Source organism: Papio anubis, chromosome 17 (genome assembly GCF_008728515.1).
Source record: "Papio anubis isolate 15944 chromosome 17, Panubis1.0, whole genome shotgun sequence".
Classification (NCBI taxonomy): Eukaryota; Metazoa; Chordata; class Mammalia; order Primates; family Cercopithecidae; genus Papio; species Papio anubis.
In genome coordinates this window covers 72250972-72270955 of record NC_044992.1, presented here as the reverse complement: position 1 = coordinate 72270955, position 19984 = coordinate 72250972, and the positions used below count along the sequence as shown (strand labels likewise).

At 48.6% G+C, this 19984-nt stretch overlaps 1 protein-coding gene across 6 annotated transcripts in view; it reads right to left on the bottom strand.

Moving 5' to 3' along the window:
- RPTOR (regulatory associated protein of MTOR complex 1) overlaps nucleotides 1–19984 on the bottom strand; it is a 408568-nt gene that overhangs the window by 291859 nt on the left and 96725 nt on the right. Inside the window, exon 2 of one of the 6 annotated variants that reach the window (XM_009191421.4) lies at nucleotides 19717–19884. The exons of the other annotated variants lie outside the window; for them this stretch is intronic. Within the exon in view, the coding sequence (XP_009189685.1) occupies nucleotides 19717–19824 (108 nt within the window). The 5' untranslated portion in view covers nucleotides 19825–19884. The remainder of the gene's footprint in view (nucleotides 1–19716; nucleotides 19885–19984) is intronic. 6 annotated transcript variants of the gene reach the window in all.

Below are 19984 nucleotides of genomic sequence, written 5' to 3'. Positions count from 1 at the left end.
AGAAACATAACAATACGTTTTAAGAATGAACTAATGGGCAGGGCGCAGTGGCTCACGCCTGTAATCCCAGCACTTTGGGAGGCCGAGGCGGACAGATCACCTGAGGTTGGGAGTTCGAGACCAGCCTGACCAACATGGAGAAACCCTGTCTCTACTAAAAATACAAAATTAGCCAGGCGTGGTGGTGCATGCCTGTAATCCCAGCTACCCAGGAGGCTGAGGAAGGAGAATCACTTGAACTCGGGAGGCGGAGGTTGTGGTGGGCCGACACCGCGCCACTACACTCCAGCCTCAGCGACAAGAGCGAAACTCCGTCTCAAAAAAAAAAAAAAAAAAAAAAAAAGAATGAACTACTGTACGCAACAGGGACGACGACGTTCAAGGAAGTTCCCCAGAAACCACTGATGCTATTAACGCAGAAAGGGCAGCACTCCGGGTGTTCTGTGACTTACAGAACCCGCGGAAGGGCAAGAGCAGCAGAATTTGGACTCAGCTTTCAGGGACGGCAGAAGGTCAGGACGAGTGGCCTGTGCAGCAGCTGAGAAATGCCCCCTACCCACATTCCCATGCCCTAGAAAGCCCCAGAAGCCCCCAGCCCCTGGCTGCTCCTGCTGAGCCAGCAGAACGGGCAGCTCCCACCATCTCCCTCGGTGCACACTCAGGGCAGCCTGGCCTCTGGCGAGCATGTCCCTGAGCAAAGCCCTGGCTGCAGGGGCACCTGGCTCTCCAGCCTTTGTAGGTGTGAGAAGCACCTGGGAGGCAGCAGACCCACAGCACTGCCACAGCTCTTTCTTTCACTGATATTCAACTCGTCCTTTACAGAACACTGGACAAAATAAAATTTGACCTTTAAAACAGTTGTTCTTCTCTGAAATCGCGGAAACAACATTCTCATGCCCGAACCCGAATGCGGACAAGCCGCTCTCCTGAGACTAAACTCCAGCAGGACCTGCTCTGCTTGTGATCCCTGGGGCAGCCGCTCTGCTGAACAAAAGGTTTCTAACAATAAGCAACGAGGAATAATGACTGCCAGGTAGCTGGACAGAAAAGAGGAGATCCCTGCGATGGAAGTGACCTAAAGAGCTGGTTTTCATTTGTAAAAGCATAGGCACACGGCTGAGAACTGCTGAGGTGTGCAGACATGGGAGACGAGGGTGTCATCTTTTCTGACACTGGTCATTGTTTTATTTTGCTGTCTGCTTGAGAGGAGGTCCTTTCTCCAGAAGTCTGCAAGAATGGCCGTGGCCGGCTCTGTCTGGGAGAACAAGTACATGCTGAGGGGACAGGGCACGAAGACCTCCCACTGCCACCTATCAAAGGCCTTTCTGCAAAGAACACAAGCCTCTCTATGACCTCGAGTAATACTTAGAACCCAGGCCTGCCAGCCTAGGAACATGATGAAAATTATCTAACTCTGTACTTTATAAAGGCTAGTAATGAGTAAAAATGGACAGAGATGGAAGAACCTTGGAGATTATCGGGCAACCTCAGTAGCCACCCTCGTTGACAAGCTGAAAGCAATAGAACTCAATCGGATAAAGTTTGTCGAGTAGAGGCCCAACCTGCCTCTCCGCTACCCCTCAGGCCTGCTACACTAAGGGAAATGTGATAACTGTTTACTGCTACAGTATCTGAAACCTGCACTGAAGAACAGGGCAGGTTAGATGCCCGTGCCTGAAACCAGACATTTTCTCTGTGCAGTTTCCATGTCATCTGTTTGCATTAAACCCCCTGTGGTTCCAGAATCCCATCTGAAGGTCGTTCTGCCCACGGCATTTTTGTTGTTGACAAAATGGCAAACTCTTGCAGATTTTCCCACTTAAATGATTTCACAAAAAGGTTAACTTGTTTCTAAATGCCAGGCTGCCAGTGGGAACCAAATGAACGAAAAGCAATCACCTGCCTGGTTTTATGTGCATTATCACAATCACAATTACACTACTCATTTCACTGAAAATCTTTCAAGTCACCTCTGCAGGCTTAAGTCCAAACTGCAATTAGTATAAAGCAAATGAAGCAGCCTCCATGTTTGTTCCATGAAACCACAAAGAATATTCACATTCTCTCCCACGTGCCAATAACTTGTTATCTTGGTCCCAAGAGGCTCAGCTCCACAAAGGTCATGGGTATGAAGGGCTTACTATTTGCTATGACTTTCACTAACATCTTTAAAATGGGAAGATAAATTATGCAACTTTATTAACTCTGGGCGTCTTAGACAAAATAGTCAAGAGAAATAAACTTTGAAAGTGGTATGAGTAGAAAAAAGGGCGCCTTACAATGCTCTCATCAGCAAGGAAGGTGATCCAGTCCTTATCCTATATCCACTCCAATACCTAGTCCTTACTCCAGCAGGAACAAATGCACAGTCCAGCCTGCTCCTCTGGCTTCCACTGGAATGTCCATTCACACTTCCCCTCCCTGGCCCGGCCCTGGTCTCCCTTCACTCCCAGCTCAGACATCACCAACTCTATGGAGCTCCCCCCGGCTGTCCCCCTCCCGTCTCTCCAAGACCCGTCTAACTCTTCCAATGCGGTATGGACTCACTTCCCCGCCTCCCTGGGAGGCAACAAGCTGTACTGGAAAGATCAACATGCACCGGGGCAGGGATCCAGCAGAATCTACCATCGGCACTGGCACGCTGGGAAAGGGACGTGGAGACGGGAACGCCTTCCTCCCAGGGTTATTGGGAAAATCCAGGCCCTGATGAAGCAGTGCCCTAACCACACAGAATGCCCTCAACAAGTGCCACCTACTGCATTCCTTGAGCAGACAATTCCTGGAATGCTGTTGGCTTGACTAGAAAGCCTTCTCTGGGGATACGGTAGCGGCCTAGAAGGCGCGATCAGAGGACACAGCAGTAATTCACATGGCTTCTGGTCAGGAGAACTCGCCATCCACCTTCACAGGCTGCATTCTTCCTTTCATGGCACTGTCTCAGTTGACCGTTCACTCCTCAGGCGGGTTCGCGGACTGCTCGGCCGCCCATCTCCCCACGAGGCTCTGCCCCACGACAGCAGGGGCAATGCTGGCGCTGCTCACACAGGCTGAAGCACAGTGGAATCCCAGTAAACATTTGCTGAATGAACGAATGATGCTTATTTTCCCTATCAGGCTTAGAATTCTTTGCCAGTAGGAGGTATCACTTATTGTTATAGCCACAGCAACTAGCAAAGTGACGCATACATGGCCAACAATCAACTTCTTGCTGCGTTCAATCAAGTAGTCATTTTCATCCTTGCGCCCTTCCTGCGCCTTGCCCAGGGCTCTGATTAGATTCAGGGTCACTTGTTTCAGCCTCACCTATACTCACGGCAATGACCTAACTCTCCAGGTTCACCCTGGAGACACCAGTAGCTTGTTCTAGCACTTCTTCTAGTCTCCATCTTCTGTGTCTGCAGCAGGCTTGATCGAGGGAGAGGGAAGAAAAGTCTTCTTAAACTCATAGCAAGGAGAAACAGTTGATAATAAACATCATTTATTTTGGCAAAACCAACTTTGGAGAAGAGTAGCATTTTAGGTAATATCAAATGGCAAAAGGATTTTTAATATTTCATACTGAAAGGCATCAAAAATACAGCTCTTTGAGGGAGAGTCACTAAAAATAAAAGGTTTGTCCTTCCTTCTCAGCCCAAAAGTCCCAGTCAAGGCACGGTAAGCATTTCACAACAGATGCAGGATGCGCCGGCACAGGCAGACGGGAGCGAGAGATCTCAGTGGCCTCCAGGGTTTACGAGACAAGCAAGACTTCCTCCAACTTTCCCAAGAAGATCTTCCAAGAGTTCTTCGTACTTTATATCATTTCTAAAGAAAGATTTTCCCAAGAAGAAAACGGGCAGCGTGGTTAGGATGCACGCAGGTAATGAGGCACTTCCATGCTTCCCTCCTCTCCAGGAAACTCAGGTCTTTGATGTGTGACAACCAGCAAACCACCTAATTAGGAGGATGGGGAGGAGCCCAGTAAAAATCAGAGACAGCAGGTGGGAGGGGCCGCTGCACCCTCGGTTGACAACAGTAAAAACAGGTAAAGTCCTTGCCCAAAGATCTCAGTGATTTCCTTTCAAATGTTTTCACTGACAGATTAAAAAGAGGGAAGAAAGGAGGGAGAAAGGGGAGGGGAGAATGCAGAGGACAGAAGCAGAGAAAAAGGTCTCTGCAGCTCAGGGAGAAAAAAGCCCAAACTTTTTTGTTCCTTTCGAGGAGTAATGCAGATTAAAACTATAGCAACATAAATTATGTTAATATAAACATAAAATTTATAAAAGTATATTTCACTTTGTAAGAAAAATTCCAACTCCTTCTGAAGCAAATGAACACTATAAATTTATCTCAGGCACTTTAGAGTTAAAAACCCACATTGTAATAAACGGCCCATCTCCTTCCTAATCAGGCAAACTCCCAACAGCCATGATTCCTCTGGAGACACAGACTCCCTTCTCGTTCACATCCCTTCATTAACCAACACTTCCCAAGCCTGCCAAGGCCAAGGATTCTGAGTGCTACTAAGTGCTTCTTAGGAGACCAGCAGGGACGGAGGAGGAGGCAGAGGGAGGGGCAGGAGGAGAAAAGGGTGAAGAGTGGGGGGAAGAAGACAAGAAGGAAAGGAGGGAAGAGCAAGCACTGGAAGGGGAAGGAGGAGAAGGAGGAGAAGGGGGGGGGGGCGCAGGGAAAGCAAGGAGGAGCCTGGAGGATGGGAGGCCATCGAGGAGGAGAAGGTGAAGCAGCAGCAGCAGCAGCTTCAGTGGGAGGGGGGAACACCCTAGCACCTGAAGCAGAGAATCAATACTGAGTGTAGAAATTATTTTCTCAGGATTGTTTCTGTTACTTAGGGAACAAAAATAAACACAGCCAAATGCATTTGTGCTGGGCATGAAAGAAGAAATCGTATTTTTAATCATTAACAAAGAATAGGAAGCCTCACAGCGCATTTCAGGAGTCCGGACGCCCAGCCCCCGCAAGCACGGATAGGACAGCAGACCTTCCAGGGAACGGGGCGCTCCACAGCCGAGACGGTGTGCCCATGAGAGCCCTCTGCCCTAAGTCGTAAACACGCCACCACCGGAGTCCCTCCCAGACGCAGCCCTGGAGGAGGCCTGCACTTTGCTCCAACAGAAGCGAGTCCTCCAAGGGTTTCTGTCTCAGCCACGACAGGGTAAAGAGCAAAAGCCCACGCGGCTGTCACGGGGAAGATGCAGAGCAGGGGAGCCTGAGGACCCAGATCCTTGGGAGATGAGCCTCAGAACAAACACCCAGCGCAGGACGCTTCCGTGCCAAAGCAGGGCAGGCCAGCCCATCTCGCGCACACACCTGCTTGCGCACACGCACACGCACAGAACCACTCTCAGGAAAAGCAGAGGAAGGCACGAGGCCCAGTCAGGACAGGGTGAGCTCAGGAAGACAGAGGAGGCTGTGACTGGGGAGGGGCTCAGAGGGGGTTTCAAAGGCAAAGTCACCTTCCATTTCTTAAGCCCAATAATGCGTAAAAACAATTCATTCTATTATTTTCCACACGGTACACAGATCCACGTGCACACTCCATAATAAGCACAAACGTAGGCACAGGCTCCCTTCACTCCCTGCCATTCAGGAACATGCACCGTTTGAGGGGAAATAATGTCAATATCTCACCTAAGAATTCAAAGACAACCAAATACCTCCCAGCTCACTGATGCCTACGCTTCCATGCCTCCAGAGTGCTGGAGGGAAGTGTAAATAAGATTCCTCGCAGATTGCCCAGCTTTGCAAAGAAAGAGATGGTTGTTGTCATTTTTGTCAATTTAGAGTGGCTTGCAAAATATAACTGGAAACATACAACCAGCCAATGACCTGCAATCCCACACAGTCAAGAGAAATGAAAATATATGGTCCACACAAGACGTGCACCGCAACAGACATGGCAGCTTTATCCCTAAAAGCCAGTCGCTGGAAACAGGTGCGGTGTGAACCTGCGGGAGAGGGAGTGTGGATGCACACCGCACGGATGTACAGGCTCCGGAGCATCCAGCAATGAGCTGCCGCCTGGACGAGTCTCAGAAGCCTCACCCTGAGTGAACAAGGCCAAACGCAAAAGCAAAAGAATACATCCCGTGTGGTCACTGTAGAAAAAGGTAAAAAGTAAGTGAGGCCACCTGGGCAAGATTATGACCGGGAGGAAAGGCTGGCAAGGCTGATTTCACCGCCCTCCTAACCTCACAGGCGGCTGCCCTCACCCGTTGCCGGATGTAGGCACAGCTAACCATGGGAGGAATTCAGTTTGCAGTTGAACTTTAAAGCAAGGATGACAACAGTCCCTTCCTAAAACTGGTCCCCTCCTGGTTCAGGGACTGAAAGCACCTTTCTAAGACTATGGAAAGCCACAAGATTAGGATTATGTGAGGGGTCTGAATTCTGCCATGATGTAAATGTCACTAATGATACCCAGCCATCATCCCTAGCTTGCCTTTCTATAATTCCTTGCTGCTCGGGAGTCGTGGCCAGGGGTTATAAAATTTGCGACTTCCCCAATTGCTCCTGTAGAAAACAGCACTATTACAAAACCTAAGCTTGGTCTCTTGAGATGTTTTTCAGAGTTTTGCATTCTGGCAACCAACTGACCCCACCTGGACCCATCCTGTGGCCCCACCCAGAGGCAGACTCAGCGCAGAGGACCATTTTCCCCATCCCATGACTTCACCTCCCCCCCCGCCCCCCGCAACCAATCAGCAGCACCCATTCCCCAGCCCCTGCCCACCAAATTATCCATAAAAACCCTAGTCTCTGGGTCCTCACAGGGGCTGATTTGAGTAATAATAAAACTCCTGTCCTTCCACTTCATGGCTTTGAGTTAAATTCTTTCTTTCCTACAATACTGCAGCCTCCGTGAATTGGTTTTATCTGTGCAGCAGACAAGAAGAACCCATCGGGCAGTTCCGTGGGCAAAATTAGCCTCTGGTGACAGGAGGCAGAAGGCGGCTGGCCTCAGCCAGGAGAAACTGACTGGAAAGGGGGACTGAGGGAGCTTTCTGGGGAGTGGAAATGTTCTCTATCTTGCTCTGAGTGTGATTAAACGGGAGTATACAATTGTCAAAGCTCATCAGACTAAATACCTAAGATCTATGCATTTTACTACATATAAATGGCATCTAAAAATTGCCTGGAAAAAAGTTTTTAGAAAGGCATATAAAAAAGGGGTATTCTAAACTTCAAGAGATTTAGAGAGACATGAAATATACAAAATGGAAAATAGAATGGCCCTTTCTGTACCCCTCTAAATCTGTTGTTTTGATTGTGAATTACTGAGGCCCTGGTGTGCAGCACCGTGAATCTCGAATGGTGTGGAGTCCAAATGCCAACCTAGAGAGCCAACCTAGAGTTGCTGACACTCTCAGCAACTCCATTCATCACAGCCACTGTCTTGGAACCACTGGATAAAAAACCCATCCTAGGAGAACCAGGAGGCAATAGAGAGCAACTCTCTCATGCACCATCCTGAGAACCCACTAAGAAAGGGGGTGGGGGGTGGAGGATCCCTTTCCTAGCAGCAACAGAAACTCTAAGAAGAAACTTAACAACACATGCATAGGAGCGTCACGGAGAGACTCTCCTACCTTATCGACGGACATAAAAAGGCAGAGCAGAATAGCCCAAGAAGCCACCACTGCCACGGCTGCAAAACACCAGGTCTCCCCAACTGACCTACAAGCTCATATCACCCCAATCAAAAGCCCAACACCATGGTAGAGAAGGGTTGTTAGCTGGGGCCTGCTAGGAGCAAGGAGAGTCCTGGGGCTCCCACTCGGCTCCTCTGCTGAGACCTAGAGAGCTGGCCTGGCCACAGCGGCCTCCACCTCTGCCTCTCCGGCTCTGCCTTCACAACAGTGAACTCCATCTGCTCCTCACAGCCACCCACCTTGTGCTGAGACTTGGAATTGCTCTCCTCCTCCTAATCCATCCACAATCAATGCAGACTTTGAGAACAAGGCACTTCAGATCTCCCCCACATCTTAAGATTTCACCAAGTCAGCCATGCTCACACCCTAACTCAGCTCGTTCAACTCCTGCCACTTCCAGTCCTGCTCCCGTGCTCAGGGGCCAGGGCCGACAGAAGATGGCAGCAGGAGAGAACCTTAAGTGGGGTGGGTCGGCAGGGAGACTTAGACAAAGAAGAAAAAGAGCCCGAGAAAGATGAGCAGGCCCAAGAGGAGGAAACACAGCAGAGGGAGAGGAAAACCGCCAAGGGCAGCTGGGCTGGGGGTTGGAGCTTGATCTTGACCTTGCCTTGTTTCCAGCAGGTGAGCCAGAGTCACAGGGCACTTTAGGAAGCTGATTGGGGGTGGCATGGAGGAGGCTCCTGCTGAGAGAAGGGTGGGGAGATGGGGTGGGGAACAATGGGAATGGGGGGACCAAGGGGCTGCCTGCATCCGGGACAGTGGCTGACCATCCTTCCAGCAGTCAGTTACCGTGAGCACAGCCAGCAGGGGTCACTTAGGGCTTGAGGGAAGGATGGGACTGCCTGTATTGCCAGGCGTGCATGGCCCTTGTTAGTCCCTTGCTGCAAAAGGGTAGAATATAAAGAAAATGGGAAACGGGGCAAGGGGTGATCATGGGTGGCGAATGGGGCTCTGGGAAGACCTGCAGGAGGCCAGTCATCATCAGACTCTTCCTGGAGCTCCACTCTGTCCCCAGCTCTGCTCCTCAGAGTGTGACTATAATTTCTATAGAACAGATGCCACTTTTTCATAAACTCTAGGGTGCCAAAGGTTGTACAATGCATCACTGTCTTCTATGTTACTAAGGAAAAAACTGCCAATTAAACTATGACACTACACAACACTTTCTCTTTGAATGGAATTTTTATCTGATACTTAGTAAGAAGAGCTATTATCAACTTACTCAGACATGTTTCTCATTTATCATTCTTTTTTTTTTTTTTGAAACAGAGTCTTGCTCTGCCGCCCAGGCTGGAGTGCAAAGGCGCGATCTCGGCTCACTGCAACCTCCATCTCCTGGGTTCAAGCAATTCTCCTACCTCAGCCTCCTGAGTAGCTGGGATTACAGGTGCCCACCACCACGCCCAGCTAATTTTTGCATTTTTAGTAGAGACAGGGTTTCACCACGTTGGCCAGACTGGTCTCGAACTCCTGACCTCAGATGATCCACCCACCTCAGCTTCCCAAAGTGCTGGGATTACAGGCGTGAGCCACCACGCCCAGCCTCGTTTAACATTCGTATGTGACAAATGTCACAACCCAAAGGCAAAAGTCCCAAGTGGCTCCTTCTGCCTCAAAGTCCCCTTCCTACTTTGAGATGACACATGGTGAATAGGTATTTTAAATTAGTTGCCTATTATTAAAGCAAAAAATAGTCATGGTTTTAAAACAGAAGGCACATAGAAGGGTTTTGTGTAAAAAGGTAAAAGTCCCATTCTGCATCTGCCCCAGGTCACGGTGACAAACGTTCTGTGCTTCGCCTCATTTGTGGTACCCTTGCCCCTTAAAATCACATTTTATTCTGGAGTTAGATTCTGAAGTCAGTACAGACCTGATTCAAAATGTATTCTGAGGCCAGGCATGGTGACTCATACCTGTAACTCCAGCACTTTGGGAGGCCAAGGTAGGTGGCTCACCTACAAGGAGTTTGAGATCAGCCTGACCAACATGGTGAAACTCCATCTCTACTAAAAATACAAAAATTAGCCGAGTGTGGTGACACATGCCTGTAATCCCAGCTACTCGGGAGGCTGAGGCAGGAGAATCGCTTGAAACTGGGAGGCAGAGGTTACAGTGAGCCGAGATTGCGCTACTGCACCCCAGCCTGGGTGACAGAGCGAGACTCCGTCTCAAAGAAAAATAAATGTATTTTGACCCAATATGCTGCTTTCAATACTAGAATGAGTCAACACAGCAAAACACCAAAAGGTGAAGGAAAACGAGAACAACTAAGGAAGCCACAGGCTGATGTCCCCCTTTCGTGTTCACTCCATGGCATCTGAGTGAGTGGAGGAGGGGCAGATCCACCGACTTGCCCTCCATCTATCTATGGATCTACCCACCCATGTACACATATGCCACACCCACCTACACACATTACATATGACAAGCAGGAACGGCTGACTCCTATCAGTCATATGTGCATACACTAAAACTGTTGAATACATTTTCTTCTTTTGCATTTTAAATTTGATGTATTTTAAGCTGGGCACTGTGGCTCACACCTGTAATCCTAGGTACTCCTGAGGCTGAGGCAGGAGGATCACTTCAGCCCAAGAATTCGAGGTTAGTTAGCCGTGATCACACCACTGCACTCCAGCCTAAGTGACAAAGCAAGACACCACCTCTACAAAAAAAAAAATTAAAAATTAGCTGGGCATGGTGGCACACATCTGTAGTCCCAGCTACTCGGAAGGATATGGCAAGAGGATAGCTTGAGCCCAGGAGGTTGAGGCTGCAGTAAGCTATGACTGCATCACTGAACTCTAGCCTGGGCAACAGAGCAAGACCCCTCTAAAAATATAAAAACAAATAAATAAAAATAAATTTTAAAAAAACAAAACATATGGCTCACACCTATAATCCCAGCACTTTGGGAGGCCGAGGCAGGCCGATCACTTGAGGTCAGGAGTTTGAGGCCAGCCTGGCCAACATAGTGAACATAGTGAAACCCGGTCTCCACTAAAAATACAAAAATTAGCCAGGCATGGTGGCACGTGCCTATAGTCCCAGCTACTCGGGAGACTGAGGCAGGAGAATTGCTTGAACCCAGGAGGCTGCAGTGAGCCAATGTCACACCACTGCGCTCCAGCCTGGGTGACAGAGCAAGGCTCTGTCTCTAAATTAATAAATAAACTATGTTTTAGATATCTTCCTGTAACAGAAATAAGTCTTAAATAATTCTGTGTTCTGTCCAAGTCTGAAATCCTTCAGAGGGAGGAGGATTAGAAAAGGAATGTTTTGTTAACTTTCTCTTTCTTCTATGCCTATCCATTTATTTTTCTTTACTATCTTTTCTGAGGTCAATTATGGTCATTTATATTTTCCTAGAAAAGTATGGATCGCATACAAGTTTTCCAATTTATCTGCAAAGTTTTGCAAAGCACTCTTTTATGACTCTCGATTTCCTCAACTCTTGAGTTATTTCTCCCTGATTATCTGTGCTTTCTTCTTGAATTTTGTTGGAATTTAGCTAAGATTTTTGTTTATAAAAACAAAACTTGTAACTAAAAATTCTACATAAAGATGACTTGACCTCAGGGCATGTTCCAGTCTGGGGTAAGCAGCGTGTTGATTAAGGAGCCTGCCATACATGCAGCCCTTTAGAAGAGACCCTTCCTTATACAAGCCGTGAGTAATCCTCCCGGTTCTGCCATGCGCTTTAAATCCTGCCACCCAGCCCTCCAATCACAGGTGATTACAGAGGACAGCCTCACTCCCTCAGAACCAACCCGCAGACGGGCCAGTTACCCGGGGGACCGCATGAAGCTAAGCATGAAGCTAAGCAGAGCTGATCGGCTCTAGGTTGGGAAGGCAGTGGACGGCACTCAGTCTTCCACGCGCTGGGCCGGGAGGCCACCGAGGGGAGCGCCCTCACCACAGCCCGTGCAGCCCTCACCTGGGAGGGTCCTTCCGGATTTCTGCCTCCATGGCTCCTCTGTTGTGCCTTAGCACCTGCACCAATGGCCCTCAGGCATGCCCCAGTTTTCTGTTTCAGACACCACAGCGTGGGGGAGTCTCCTAATACTGTAGTCCAAATGAGGGTATGACCCCCTGGCCTAGGGGCCATATCACAGGGCACTGGATCTGGCGCACCCTCTCTCTCCTCTTGCTGGAAGTAAATGGTACCACCTGAGCCTGGCATCTGGCATCTGTTCTCAGGGACTTTGAACCACATACTCCCTTGTCCCTGGGTGGCACTTGTCTGTCTTTTAACACGGGCCATACAGCCTGGTCATCCAGTGAAGCGTCGAACACTCTTGTGGGGGAAATTTAATGTTGAAAATCCAGTGACACAATGCAGTGGGCAGAGAGCGGAAGCTGAAGCAACAGAGGAAAGGTCAGGAGGTGGTTTAGGACCAGGGATCACTAGCATGTGAGCCCAGCTGGCTCCTGTGGGGACCCCTGGGCCCAAGCAGACAGAGTCCCATCAAAGATGGTTACATCAGAAAGGAAGCACCCAGCCCTCACGCACAGGGAGGCGTAGGAACGTCCTGCAGGGTAGCTGCCGAGGGGGGAGCAGAGACCCACAGGGCTGCAGCACGGTAGAGACCGGACACTGGCGTGGACACGCACCCCCTCCTGCCGAGCTCCCGGTCCACCATGAGCCTCCAACCCGCAACCAGACTTCACAGAGGTCCAGCTCCTCAGCCACTCTACCTGCACGCACCCCGACAGGAGCTTTCTCCCGACATACACTCCAGGTGGAGAGACCACAGCTCTCAGAAAACCAAAAGACTCCTAACGAAAACACACAGGAATCTTAAGGGATTGGTATTAAATTATATACTATATCTATGATCAGTATAGTCAATAGTCATAGAACCTCTTTTCCTTTTCCAATGAGAGACAAGGTCTCACTATGTTGCCCAGGCTGGTCTCCAGCTCCTGAGCTCAAAGGATCCTCCTGTCTTGGCCTCCCACAGGCACGAGCCACAGTGCCTGGCCGAAACTCTTAACAGTTTTATGAAACAAATTATCAAGACAAAGGCTCTTTTAAGAATTAAATGTTATCATGAGGCTCTCAGAAGACACCACACATATTATTTGGAAAGGAAACAAGTCCTCACAACAGAAATTATACCTTATTCAACTGAAAAGTCTCCATTTTGAACTCTTAGAACTCAACAATAAAGACAAACACCCAAGTAATAAATGGACAAAGGACTTGAATAGACTTTCCTCCAAATGGCCAATAAGCACATGAAAAGAAGGGCAACGTCATTAATCACCAGGGAAATGCAAACCAAAACCACATGAGATGCCACCAATCACAATAACAACAATGAAAGAAACAGGAAGTCGCAGATGTTGGGAGGATGTGGAGAGACTGGAGCCCTCAGACACTGCTAGTAGACGTGGAGAAACAGTACAGCCACTGTGGAAAATAGATGGGGAGTGCCTCAGGGAGGTAAAACACAGCGTCACCGTATGACCCAGCAATCCCACTCCTGGACAGAGGCGTACACAAACACGAGTACGTACATATTCATAGCAGCATTATTCAAACAGCCAAAAGGTGGAAACCACGCAAGTGTCCATCAACCGATGAACGCATAAAATAGAAATGTAGGATATCCATACAATGGTTTTTCAGCTATAAAAAGAGTTGAGGCTGAGGCAGGACGATCACTTGAAGCCAGGGGTTCAAGACCAGCCTGAGCAACAAAGCAAGACCCTATCTCTACACATGCACACACAAAAAGGATTAAATTACTGATACATGCGATAACATGGATGAATCTTAAAAACATTCAAGATGCTAAGTGAAGAGCCCAGACGCACAAGGCCACATACTGTACGGCTCCGTTTGTGTGGAGAACCTAGAACAGGCATCTCCAGAGACAGAAGGCAGACTGCAGGGAGGGGAGATGAACAGTGACTGCCCATGCGTTTTCGGTTTCCCTTTGGGGTAAGGAAAGTGTTCTGGTACTAGGCAGTTATGACAGTTGCACAAGATTGCAAAGATGTTAAAAACCAATTGAGTTGTATTTTTTTTTTTTTTTTTTTTTTAGATGGAGTCTCACTCTGTCGCCCAGGCTGGAGTGCAGTGGCGCGATCGTAGCTCACTACAACCTCCGCCTCCCGGGTTCAAGCAATTCTCTTACCTCAGCCCCCCAAGTAGCTGGGATTTCAGGCACCCACCACCACACCCGGCACATTTAAAAAATATTTTTAGTAGAGACAAGGTTTCAGCACGTTGGCCAGGCTGGTCTCCAAAGCCTGACCTCAGGTGATCTGCCCACCTCGGCCTCCCAAAGTGCTGGGATTACAGGTGCAAGCCACTGTGCCCAGCCGAGTTGTACATTTTAAAACGGTGAACTTGACATTACGTGCTTTCTATGTCCATTTTTTAAAAATCTCCATTATGTGTCACACCAACAAGTAAATTGTGGACATTTGGGAGGGAGCTGTCCAGAAACCTCCGTGAACACCCAAATTCAAGAACACCACTGTGACATATGGTTTCCCCTGCAAAATGAAATCAAGTACCGCAGACACTTTGAAGTGGCCGTCCCCCTCCAATCTGTTATTGATCGTTTCCCCCTTGATCAGCACTTTCCAATTTGGCTGGAGCGGGATTTTACAACTCTTCCTAGTTGCATATGGTGAGCATACGGTGGGTTCCTCATCGTCACCTCCAAATTTAGCTTTCCATTCTTTAACACATCATCACATCTTCCACTTTCTGACTTCAAAGCAGCACTTCCATCCCTCGCCCGGCACCTGCCTGTCCTTCAAAGCCATCTCCACATCGCTCTGTATCACGGTCCCCAAGTTAACTCAGGAAACACACATGGCACGTGAGATCTGTGAAACCACGACAGCTGAGCTACGGTTTTAGTCCCAGCCTGACGGTGGGGGGCCCTCATTTGCAATTTGTCACACACACAGACAACTCCCTTGTTAAAGGGAACATGATGATGAGAGATAATATCCTCAAGAGGCCTGTTAAGGACAGAGCTAAGCCCCTATTTCTCTCTAAAAATATTACACTTCAAGTAGGTCAATTAATAGAGGAGAGTCAGGAAGAGGAGATCCCAGCAAGAGGATAAAACCAGAGACAAGGCAGGATGGGGAGGGGCTTAAGGCAGCAAGACTCCGGGCAGAATGTTCTGGGAGTGGCCTCCACCACCTCAACCATGAGGGAGAGGAAGGGATAAGGGACAGAAAGGGACAGGAAGTAAGGATCTGATGACCAACCACCATGGCCTCCCTGGTGCAAATGCTTTAAATACTTTTATTCTCTCCATTAATTCTCATTTGCATGTACAAATCTTAAAAGTAACTTGTAAATAGTAACTTGTAAAAGTAACAAGTAAATAGTAACTTGTCCAAAGTTACATTTCTAAGAAGTGGCAAAGCCAGAACTAAACCAGTTCGCATTCTTTCCACAGTTAAGCTCTCCCCACCCCACCCCTCAGTGCACTGGGAGAGAGGAGACCACATTTCCCAGGGAGCTTCCCTGCCAGTGAGAGGGGTGCGCCCACCCAGGAAGGGAAGGAGCGGCGAGCCCAGCACGAGTCTGTGGACCTACGAGGCAGAGGAGAGGAGGCGGACTCCACCGATCCTCCCTGGGCCGTGATTAAACAGGCTGTGGCCCATGCTGCAACCCACTCTAGTCAACACGCGCGCTCTTCAATCCCAAATGGGCTCTCCAGTGAATCCCCTCGGTGGTCTCAGAGAGCAAGAGTCCAACACAGGGCTGGCCAGCAAGGGCCCCTCCGGGACCAGCTCCAATGGACTGAAACCCTGAGGGGTCTAGTCACAACTGGCTGCCATCCTCCGGGCGGCTGCAGAATGATGCCTTTCTTTCGTTCTTCTTTCTGTAATGTGTTTGGTGTGCCTAAAAGAATTTATAGGTCACGTCACTAAGGTACTTGGAGGGATGGCAGTGGGTGGCAACACCTTTACACTCTGGTACAATTGGTCTAAAGAGTCCGGAATAAACTGCTTTGCATAATCTAAGCTCGCTTCCAGAAGCTGCTTCCAATCCCATGGCCTCTGGGGACAGGGCAAGGCAGGAAGTGCGTGGGCAGAGCTGACTACGAAGGCTTCTGGCTGAAGAGCATGAATCAGAATTCTCACTGAACACGGCACGCACGTGTAAAAGCTGTCAGGCGAGAAGCGCTAGAAAGGAGGGGAAGACGAAGTGGGAGAGCACTGCTGAGGCCAAGGCAAAAATATAAGTAAAACGTTGGTCATAGAACAGTTCTTAACTTTCTGGGCAGTAAGCAGTTAAGTGAAACTGTCAAAACACAACAGTTAACCCCAAGACAACCAGAAGATATGGTCTGTACCATCGTGCAACTGTAACGAGTAGACAGGCAAAGTGCTTCACACCAGGTACTGAATTATGCAAGCTGTGAGCCATCCACCCACAGTTCTGCCTTTGCCCATGAGTCCTCATTGGCAGCTTGTCACAGAAACTCAAGGTGGATGAAGCCCAACCTTAGGACCCACAGAGAAGGAAGTCAGGTGAGTGTGGGCAGGAGGAGGGAGGGCTGGCGGCAGGGCAGACAGCAAGACAGGGATGGATGATGGAATGGTAATGGCATCAGGGTAGCATGCCAGGGGATGCTGCCAATCGTAATTATAGGGCTATTTTCACCAGCTGAACTGGACTGTCAATTTGGAACTAATGTCGCAACGTGAATGCCCTAAGCAGGAGTCACTGCGAGTAACAGTCCACCTTGGGCTGTTCCACAAATAGCTTTGGAGCACCTCCAGATGTGGGATACAGTTCTAGGGCAACTTAGCTGCTGCTTCCCCCATTATCCACATCTGACCCTGAAAATCCTAAGAAAAGGTAGAACTCACTCATTTATGGGTCTTCACTGCATCTGTATTAGCCCATTTTCACGCTGCTGATAAAGACATACCCAAGACTGGGCAATTTACAAAAGAAAGAGGTTTAATAGACCTAGAGTTCCACACAGCTGGGCAGGCCTCACAATCATGGCGGAAGGCAAGGAGGCGCAACTCACATCTTACATGGATGGTGGCAGGCGAGACAGAGCTCATGCAGGGACATGAGACTTATTCACTACGGACAACAGCACAGGAAAGACCCGGCCCCATGATTCAGTTACCTCCCACCAGGTTCCTCCTACGGCGTGTGGAAATTGTGGGAGTTACGGTTCAAGATGAGATCTGGGTGGGGACACAGCCAAGCCAATATCAGCATCCATCTATAAAATTCATCCCAAAACATTTGGGGGTGGGGGGCACCGGCAAGCGAGTGACTTGTGCTGACACCAGTTGCTTTGCCCACAAAGCAGAGGCCTGTCTCATCATCCCAGGGAAAAGAAGACACGTGGATCTTAGAAGCCATCCGTGTAGCGCTCCCCAAAGCCAACACAGCCACCTGAGCAGCGGGAGCACTCAGTACCAAGAGTTTCACAGTTTGTCACACATGGCCACACGACACTCCCCGTGAGGCAGACAGGTCAAGCAGCAACCCCATTCAGGGACAAGGAGAAGACGTCTGGATTCCAATTATCCTCACTACAAACCCCTATACAACACGGCATTACACATAAACATGCAGTTCTGCAAGTAACACTTGTGCCTAAAATCCAAAAGACACACCTGTTAAGTGTCCAAAGTAGAACCAAAACTGTCCACCACTGGCCTTCACAACCCCCTTGCTCCCCGAACCCTCTCCTCCCAACAGGAGGTATAGTCATCAGCTTCGGTTCATTCAAAGCATCTCATAAGAGCATACAAACAACTCTATTATCAATACCACGGAAAGGATGATTGTCATTTACATTAAAATGCGATAACAATTTCTACTGGGCTAATGAACCAGGTCTTGGGAGCTGTTTTGTTCTCTCCTTGAACATACTCTGCTTGCGGTTAGGCACTATAAAAAACATGTTTATCTAACGGTAAAACCAACTTTCATCCCTTAACCACAAATTAACTGTGACACATCTGAGAAGCACGCTGAACTGAAGGGAAGCTGGCATTCAAAACCTGTTCACTGTAATCCACAAACCAGGGCTGTGCGTGGATAACTAAGAACTGTTGGCCACATGGAAACCGACTCAACCTGACCGCTCAGCTCCCTGGAAGCCCCACAGCTGCCACACGGGACTTGCTGCCTTCACTACTCGCAGACCTGGACAAGATGAGAACGAGTTCCTACAACAACATGGTTCCGTGACTGAGGAGCACCTTCCGCCGCCTCCTCTAGACACACCTGCCCGACGGACGGACTCGGTCAGTGGAGGCACCGCCACGCTATTTCATCTTCCTTAGTGAATGATACATATTCCCAAAGAAACTTATTTTTAAGGCACCGGAAGAATTAAAGCTCACCCCAAGTGAAGAGGTGTGGCCTCTGCTCCTGGTGTTGTCCACTCTCTCTGGGGAAAGAAGGACACAGAGAGTGAGGTCCCTCCTGTTTGCCTTTTTCCACAGGCTCCAGCTCCTAACTTCCACCCTGTACTAAACTGCCAGAAGCCCCAATCTGTTAGAAAAATTCTCTTAAAAGATAAATTCTTCACTGTATGCTCCCAGCTTTATAATAATCTCCTACTCCCAACTCCCAATAAAACTTTCATTTGAGACTTATGATGGAATGAGTGAGGTTTTACTGCAGAATTTTCCACTGAAACAACGGTCGGCATTTTTCCTCCAATCTCTGGCAGAACACAAATTTATGCACCTACAAAGTAATAAGGCAAAGCCTTAAATTTAATCAGAAGAAACATTTCATCAGTGGCAAACTGATAAATTATTTAGAAAAGGGCTCAATGGGCCTAAGCAAGGAAATACGGGCCAGATAGTGGCTGGCAGCCTTCAGAAAAAAATATAATCACCATGGTTTCTCTCAATTCCTTTTGAACTGTAATCACCTGTATCAAAAGCTAGAAAAATGAAGAACAAGTCCAAGCGTTCCAGCATCGGCAAGGAAATCATGAGAGGCTTCCAGGCACCACTCTGGTGCTACTGACGGGGGTTCGGCTTTCTGCACCTCCTGGATGGACGCTACCTTTGAGGAAACAGGCATTTCCTACTCTGCTCCCATCCATGACAGCGTGGAGGCAACGACTCCGGCAAACTTTAATGAAAATAACCTCATTTTCATTAAATGACCCAAGGTTTTCCACTCTTGCAATAAAGGACACCGAGAAAACCAGATATATGGGTCTTTCCATCGAAGGCCTGGGAAATTTAATAACGTTCCCATTGTTTTACTGCAGATGGCACATCAGCCTCTTTTTATTACTGCAGAAACTCGAGAGCCCTGTAGAGTGCAATCAAGTGGTGCGTGTTTAGCCTCGCAATGTTTCAAAGGACCCTGATTTACAGTCAGGAACCAGGCCCCTTGCACACAAACATCTGAGCTTGCTAAGTGCCTCCTGTTTTGTGCAAACTCTAGAAGGCAGCATGAGGTCTGCCCCACACTGAGAGCCGCGCTATCTATGCCAGGCCTCCCTCCCTCTGTCCTGTAACCCACGGAAACCCGTGAGGAGAAGTGTACCACGCGCACCGGGGCAGGTGCTATTATTACCCAGTGCATATGGCGCAGCCCCATGCTCACACCAGAGAGCCGGTCAGAGGTATCCTGTGACATCCGACACCTTAGGCTAATTTCTAAAATAGATGAGGCCCACCCATGGTTAGTAACAGGAAATTTTAAAACATTTTTATTGTACTTAAAAACGAATGCAATAGTGTTGGCATTCGAAAAGCAAATATTAGGTATCCACTGTTGTGGTTTTGCTTCCTGAATGCAGACAAAAGATCCCACTCTGTGTGCATGAACGGCTTCTTTCTAGGCTGCGGCGGATACTTTATTCCAGATTCCACTTCATAAACCAGCCCAGATGGGATCCCGCCTGCGCTGGTACCTTTTCCGAAGCATCCTGTAATCTTGACACATTCTCCATCACACCAGCCCTTCAAACGATCTCTTACTCAGAAAATTATTTTGCACATCCATTCTTGAAATGTGGCCAACTTTAACAAATTTTCCCAGACTACAGATCATCCAGAGGACTGCACCCCTTTGCACCTGTGCTCGCCGTCCGAGTAAAACTGTGCCACTGTCACAGGAAGGGAATCCTCCATCCCGCACTGAGTCTGCACTGTCATCTTTCTGGCTGTCATCACTGACCCACATGGAAAGGTGGCCTTTCCTACCTCATGATGCCTCTTCTCAATGCCATGGAGAGATCTGCTCCTAGACAGAAATTTAGATTAAAAATAACAGATGCCACTTTAGAAGATTCCATTTCCTGTCAGCTAGCATCAACGAGCCGGTATCTACCAAGCAAAACTAA